Genomic DNA, 8783 nt, shown 5'->3' with positions numbered 1-8783 from the left:
TGGCAGATTTTTTTGTGTGAGATTTTACTCTTTCAAGGAATGAGATTAACTCCAAAGAGAGGAAGTCTCCTTTTTTGGAATTAAACTTATTCCAAAAGGTTAAAATTTTACTTAAAAAGAAAAAATAAAATCTATCACTCTTATTCAAAAGTACAAATATTTTCTTTTTAATAGCGGCAATATTATCATTTTTTGGAATGAGATTTCGCTCCAAGAAATTTAGAGGTTCATAAATATAAATAAGTATACACACACACACACACACACACACACACACACACACACACATGCGCGCGCGCGCGCACCATATATATAGACTTTGTAGGAAATTATTTTCTGTGGCATAGTAGCACAAATATATATATAATTTGCTATTTATTTAAGTTTATTTAAGAAAGTTAAGATTAAAAGTAGCCTATATTCTAAATGTCCTATTGCTATAAAGATTTCAATGAGATTTATTAATTAATTTAATTAATTTCTAATTTCGATTTAAAATTAATTACTTATCTGTAATTTATTTTAAATTTTAATTTGTTAAAAATGCTCAACTTTATCTTACTATATAAAAATTATCGTAATTTATACATAAAAATAAATTTTTTATTTTCGCTTACCTGTATCCTGTCTTCAGGTAGATCAGTCCTCAGACTTAGCATCTCGCGGGCATAGACGTCAGGGTAATGGGCTTCCTTGAAAGCTGCCTCCAGCGCCTCCAGCTGCTGTGACGTGAAGATCGTCCTGGAGCAACAACCACATGAACCTAGTTATATGCCATTACAGAGCTTCTACCTTAAATCTATCTTTCTCTCAAAAAACTGAAAAAATTCAAATAGCATGTATGGCATTTATATAGAAATATCAAAAGAAGAATTAAAATCTTTGCTAATTATTTGACTAGCAACATTTTATAATAAGCGAATGTTTTCTATGAGTATATTGGATAAAAAAATACTACAGATTAGAAATCTAAATCAAACGAAAAATTTATGAACATCGCTTGTACTACTAATATCAAATTATAAGCTTTCAATTTTCTTGTGGAGAGATACACCAAATATTAAACATTAATAGTTATATTAATAAATATACTTAGTACATAAATAAATAATAAATGTATTTGAAAATGTATCTTTTATGAGAAAGAAATTAAAAACAATGTTTAGATATAAAGAATAGACATATTTTATTTTTATTATTTAAAGAACAGGTTATATTTTATCTAAATGTAATAGCAACATTAATGTTTATTATAAAGGTGAAGGTACAGAATACATGTACAATTGTACGTTGGCAGTGACAGAAATGTTAATTTAATTTAATCATCATCTCGACAATACTTTTTAAATTACTCTCATTTCATTCTTGTAATGTGCATCAGCATAAAATCGTCACAGGTCTATTTTCCTAAGAAGTCGCAAGTATCTATTCCATCATTAGCTTATTACAATTAGTTGCATACATTTTGTCGATGTAAATTCGATGTAAAAATTCGAGAGACGACGCGTAGTAAGCAATGAGTTCTTCGTTTCTTCTTCTTTTTCATAAGCAGGATGTATAACTTAGCAACGCGTGATGGACAGTCGATGGTAGACAGGCTAGTGTTCAGCCAGAAGGCACATATGCGCGTGATATGACAGAAACTGGAGAAGCGAATTTGACGGCAAGACGTCCAATTAGTCTTGCGATTCGACAAATTGTAGGTTGCGCGGAGAACGAGCTGGCCTGCCTTTGTGGGCCGAACGAAAGCTTCGAAATTGAAAGTCATTTCCCGAACGATCATCCGCTCGTTAAGCGGACACGCGAAAATCGTCGACAATTTTGCTTCAGTTTTGTGTGCTCGTTTAAAGATTGCCGTGTAATCTTTTCGAATTCTACAGGATTAACTTCGAACAGCGATCGTATCAAAATATCAAATAAGTTGAAATAAGCGCTAATTTAAAGTTTGTAATGTTAGAATATATTTTTACGAATAATTATATTTCTAGTTTTATATTAGTTTTATATTAATTAGAGAATATTTACAATTGCTCTTGAACATACATATAATAAAATGTCATTTCTTTTATAAATGTAACTGTGCAAAATAGAGGGTAGAGCGGCGCCATTTCTCACGATATTGTTTATATTAAAGATTATACATGTACTCTCAACAATCATAATTGTATAAGATAGTTATAAGCTGTTACTGTAAAAAGATATTGCTTGTTGTCATAAACTTTATATTACTTTGAAGTTGAAAATGACAGAATAGTCCCACTCTATCCTATCTAATTAGATTCTTTTCCAGATTTTTTTTATATTACAATAATTTTTATGTATATAAACATTATAACATATAATACGAAAGTCATTTGAAAAGTTTCGAGCCTAACATAGAAACAAGTATTTTTTCAATTCGAAATTCAATTTTATTTTTCAATAGTCTCCTTGTAAATCGATACACTTTTTCCAGTGCTCCCTCCCCTTTAATTCAGTTATTGACTGTCCTGAATGCTCATCATCAAACTGATATGACTACGTTTAAATTCAGTTGTCCATCTTTTCACGGTAGCAAATGATGAGACAGAGTTCTTGCAAACAGCGTTCAATTCGTCTTTAATTTGCGCAAGCATATATTTCTTTCAAATGCAAAAACTTAATCACGGCGTAATATTCGATTTTTTTCCATTTTGATAAAAACACTGACATTGATTTGCATAAATGACAAGTCAAACAATAACTGAGCGTCCAAAATAGCTACAATTTTCACAGGTATCTTTCAAAGCCTGTACGATTATAATTCCAGAATAGTTTTGATGTGTAACATCATCTTCATATTGAGACTCAAAACTTTTCAAACGACCCTCATATATATATAAATATAATAATAATGTATACTATTCGATTTACATATAATCCAATAATATTTCAGCAGTCGTAAAATATTTTTTCATTTCGTATTGGTAAATTAAAATAAAATTGTATAAAAATATTATTACGTAATATGTATATGATAAACCTTGCTAGTACCATGTTAACATAATCTGTCTCTGAATATTTATTATTAGAATTTATCATTGAAATATATCTATTTTATTTTAAAAAAATATATAATTTTAATGTAAAAAAATATTGTATATACATTCCCATAGGGTAACTTTGGTATATACGCCGCATCTATCAAAAACTTAATTTATTAAGTAATCTTTTACTATGTTTAAAGTAAACAGTCTATATCAGTAAAACTTTGTACTATCTACTATTATGAAAAAAGTATTAGAAATTCGAAATATTTGTATTTCGTATTAAAAAATGAATTTTTTTAAACCCTTGCATTTTTGCCGTATATCTCATAGGGGTGGGATATATAGTTACTCATAAGGGGACGAGAGAGTATGGTTCACGAAAAATTTACAAATAATACATATAAATAAAACGTATAATGATACAATAATTTATAAAATGTATTTATAAAGTTTTATTAAGGAATAAGAATGATAAATATAAAGTAATAAATGATAATTATATCTTCCTACATATGTTACAAGTGTTATGACATGAGGTACATATTTCGTATAATGCGTTTATTGCATTTAGTGCACTGAATTTAATCTACGCACTTTGTATGCATTGGGCATAAATCCCGCTTGTTAAAAATGGCATATATCCCAAACAGGTGGGATATAGAAGACAACAAACTAAGAATAATTAAATAAAGAATATAAGAGCAAAGTACTTGTTATAAAATATTTTGTTATACATGCTTTACTATTCCTCTACACTCACGAAATAATCACTAAGTCTTTTGCACATCCTACAGTAATTATTTTATTCAGATTATAATTTATGATTGCACTATTTAACACAGTGACACAAATCGATTCAACTCACAATAATTTCATTAATATTAACAGTAAGAAACTGAAATCATAACACAATATAACATAACACTAATATAATATAAAGGCATGTAACAGAATAGTTGCGGAAAAATTATCCCCATTTTTTTCTATTTTTTTCTGATTTCTGCAGCGTAAATCCCAGAGCGGCGGGAGTTACTCTACAACAGAATTTGTAACAGTTCGCTGCAAAATCTTTACAATATTGCTGCAACATGCGATGTTGCTGCAATGTTACAGCAGTATTGCTGCAACTTTGTGCTGTAGGGATTTGCATGTATTGTGTAAGTTCTGTAATCGTATTGTTGATCGAGAGTTTAAGTTTTAAAAATATAGAAATTATTAAATTAATTAATCATTAAAATATCGTACAATTGTATTTTCCACAAAGTAGTAGTTGTAGTTACATTCAGATGTTGATTATATAGGATTGTATAGGATTGTTTTAAATAACATTCATTAAATAGCATAATAATTGAGAGTGCGAAAAGTTTGTGTAACATTTCATTTTAAGTTTAAAATTTCAATTGGATATACTAAAGTTATTTTATATAAAATAATAACTATAAAATTCTCTATTGCTTCAAAATAAAAAACTATACTATCAATATGCAATAAGCATACAAAACTGTTAAGGTTCTTTAGTAAAATGCTAAAATTTAGAGTGCCTCACCTAAAATTACAAATATTTGCATAATTTGGATAAAATATTAAAACTACATGTATCTTAATGAAAGTATGGAACATACGATAATAAATCAAGAACATTTTCATCAAAGGAAAACAAGAGATTATGTTTATTTTTCAAAATTAAAGTTATGCATATACAAGTTTATGCACATAAATATCTTTTCAGAATGGCCGTTGATCTATAATTTTTTTTGTGACTAAAAATCGTAATTTTTTAAATTATTATAATCTCGTTTTTAAGAAAAGTCTATGGTAAGATTTGTGTGCAGTTAGTCAAAAAAGTGTCTGCGAGCATTATCTGTCAAAGGAAATTATCTATTAATTTTAAAAAGTAACCATTAAAAGTTATAGTATCCTACTTCCTATTAACTAAAATAAGTACCATTGCTCGGAAAATTTGACATTTGTTAGAAGAAGATGTTAAAGTCTTTTGTAAGTGATTCCGCCGAAAATAAGTTTAAATGGAATTTTTTCGTAAATTTTTTTTATTCTTGGATTTTTCTACATACATACGAGTAATATAATATAGATTTCAATTTCTAATTTTTTTACCTTATAATATAACAAAACTTACAATAAAATATTTTTAACTTTTCAAATTCCAATTTATTGAAAACGTATAATAATACATTAATGAAAATGTATAAGTAAGAAAACATATGTATTTTTACGTACATACATTCGTACAACTTTATAAGTGCATATAAATACATACTTAAATGCAATTCCACTTTGAGACGGATAAATAAATGAATGTTCAAATCCACTGGAATCAACGAGTTTCAAGCACTCATTTAATATATGATAGGATACTACTATAGGATACTACAACTTCTAAACGTTATTTTTTTCAAAACTAATTGGACATCTGAGTAATTTCCCTTGTAAGTTACGTGAAAGATTATATATTCAACTTTTTTTTCTCTCTCATTTCATTGTTAACTTACTGTAGAACTTTTGCACACGTCAATTTCGATACTTCATTATATTCAACTTCATTATATAAAAAAAATAAGACATTTCTATAGTAACTCGATTTACTAAAAAATCATCTTAAATAAAAAATATATTTACTAACTACAAGTTGCTGTTAATGAGCGCAGATATTTCCATTAAAATATTGAACAGTCTTATCTCACTGGGAAAAGTAGTCTAAAAAGGAAAATGCAAAGTTTCTGGCAGAGACTCACCTATGACGACGTTTCTTCTTCTTTTTTTTACTAAAACCTGAGAGTCCATCTACCGTGAAATCCTTTCCTGACTCCATATTGTGTCCAACACCTGTAATAATAGACGAACATATAAAAATTTTATGATAATATTTATAATTTTTGTCTAACTTTAAGAAAGTAACATTATATTTATGTATGTTTATTATTAATATTTATCATTATTGTTACATATTGCAATTTTATACTTTAACAAAAAGTAAAAAGAAAAACGTAATTATGAAGCAGCGTTAAATTAGCGGAATTTATGTTTGTATATTACAAAAATCAGAGATGTGTCGAGATTAATATTTTACTGAATTCACAGCTCATTATTTGATAACATTATCTATAATTAATGATTATATAGCTCTGTATATTGAAACTGCGTAGGTACACATCATGTATCAAATTACCTATTACATCAGACGTGGCAATGATTTGGACCCAGAGAATACTACTCTAGTAAATATGTGTCTAAAAAGTGAATTTTACATTTCGATAATTTATCTTCTTATCAATTCATTACTTTCTGCTTTATTTTGCTCTATTACAAAAACAAGCTAAACTAATATTTTATTCCTAAATAAAGTTCATTTAGATTTAATACTATACATTGATTTCTGCGCGCGCATAAAAAAATTTTTTAATTTTTTTAATAAAGTCATTTCTTTAGAAATATTATTTTCTCTTACTTAATTACAAAACACAGTAATATATATATTGAGAGAAAAACTGTTTAATATTTATAATTATAATCACATATTACTATATATATAATTATGATTATATTACTATATTATATTAGCAATAATAACTATATGTATAATTCTATCAACTATATGTATCTGATTATTGCACTATTCTAATTACTGCAGTATATAGTCAAAGTATTAGAAGTATGTATAATTAAATACAAATATTGTAATTAATTATAATTTATTTATCTTTATTTAAAAATATTAATTAAACGTTACAAATAAAAACGTTAAAAATAAATGTTTAAAAAATAATTTCAAAAGATCTATATAGATCTATATAGATTTAATTTAAAATGAATTAATAAATTATATTAACTAACTTCTCAATTATCTTTTCGTTATATATACGCACATTTTTGTGCGAAGAAATTGTATGTTGCAATTATTTTTTAAAAGCCTGCAATTTATAAAATTTATCAAATTTCTGTGAAATGATTGTCGCATACGCAATGGCAATAATGGCAATTTTTACGACAAATTGATATACAGAAGTACATGACACTCTTGAAAGCTTGCAATGAAATCCAGCTACGAACAAAATCCGTTGGCCAAAAATAATTATCAATTGTAAATTAATGTCAAATTAACGAGCGAAAAGCAGCCTGAAGCATTGTGCACAATGAAACTCTTCCCTAAGGGTAACTCTCGTTACTATCGTTCCTGCTGTCGCTGATACTGCTGGTGGCTAATTAAGTAGTAAGTAAGAGCTAAATTCCAATTATACATGTCCCTCGACTAATTGGAGTCTGAAATGTTCGCTGACGTCACCATTAATACGTAGAAGATTTGTCAATACTTTCCCGTTTAGTTGACGTTTTAATGCTATTTTCACATGAAGTATAGACATTTTTTAATTACGATGAATATATAAATACGATAAATTATAAAACTTTTCTAAACATATATTGTTATTGCAACAATTTATGTTTTCATTATGATAATAAATAATATAAATTTTAATTCGCAAGTTATATTTTTATACAAATATAAATTTTATTATAAAATATTTTAATGGGTATTGGGAGAAAGAGAGATTTACGTTTATTGTATACATTATCATGATCAGGAATATCTAATTAACACATGAAGTCGAACACATTTGTAGTAATAGAGAAAAATGAATTAAGAAAAAAAAATAAATATTTCAAGTTCGGAGTATAACGTTTGCATGATGCATTGTTTTCAGTTCTATAAAGAGGCCTCTTTAAACCCTCAGTTCCACGTTACCTTCTTGTTCTGAGTTTTTAAGTACACTCGTTTAAGTCATCGAACTAATCATCCTACGGAAATATATCTTAAAATAAGAATTTTTACGTAAATAGAAAATTTTTTGATTTTCTTATATTAAAGAAATAAAAATAAAGAAAGGAATGGTAATAAAGTAATTATTAATTTACTGACATTTAGCGTGAAAGACTCAATTTAAAAATCTAAAATTATTATTTTGCTAATGAGATGTATTCATAACCATGGCTAATGTTTGACAATATGATCAGTATCATTCGTATGAGAAAACATCTCATCTGAATAGATGCGTCGTGTCGCGTCGTGTCGCATCGCTTAAGGAATACACAACCTAATCGATTAATCAAATCTAGTTAGCTATTATGCAAGCAACTATGCGTATGCGCTGATGTATGCATCAATACGACCATTTAATTCGCTCTCGCGAAATGTTAATCAGATTATCTAATTCGCTCTTAGATATTATCTCGATAGATAATACCTTCTCGATATATTCTCCAACCTATCTTCAAAATTTCTTTGCCAAAGAGTACAAACTCGAAAAATAATTATTCGTTCAGTCATCAGCAATAGAATATTGAATATTAAAACTTTTATATCATATTGAGATTCAACAAGCACAATGTTGGATATCATTAGATATCCAATTTTATGATTATTAATATAAATATATTCATTATCATAATTTTAAGAATTTATAATAGCTAAGAATAAGTATGTAGTTTGCGTTAGAATGAATTTTGAAGTAATACAAATAATAAATATAAAATAGTATCTATTCTCATACAAATATCGTATGCTAAGTTTTACTTTAATATTGTATATTCATTTATAATTAATCATACCCAACAATATGAAATTTCAATGACGTTTTCAATTACTTAATATTTCCTATGATTCTAAAAAAAATACAGAATAATTTTTTTAAATCATACATTTACTAACTCTTTCTCTCTCCCTCCCCCCCCATCTTCCCCTTCTCTTCTCCTCTCTCCTCC

General features: G+C 27.2%; 1 protein-coding gene across 1 annotated transcript in view; it reads right to left on the bottom strand.

Annotated features, from left to right (window-relative positions):
- Positions 1 to 8783, bottom strand: part of LOC105620617 (visual system homeobox 2-like) — a 69198-nt gene that overhangs the window by 19864 nt on the left and 40551 nt on the right. Inside the window, exons 3-4 of the mRNA XM_012202107.1 lie at positions 5762 to 5852; positions 618 to 741 (exon numbers count right to left, since the gene is read on the bottom strand). Of these exons, the coding sequence (XP_012057497.1) occupies positions 618 to 741; positions 5762 to 5852 (215 nt within the window). The remainder of the gene's footprint in view (positions 1 to 617; positions 742 to 5761; positions 5853 to 8783) is intronic.

The sequence above is a fragment of the Atta cephalotes genome (genome assembly GCF_000143395.1).
Source record: "Atta cephalotes unplaced genomic scaffold scaffold00027, whole genome shotgun sequence".
Lineage (NCBI taxonomy): Eukaryota > Metazoa > Arthropoda > Insecta > Hymenoptera > Formicidae > Atta > Atta cephalotes.
This window is presented reverse-complemented; position numbering and strand designations above follow the sequence as displayed.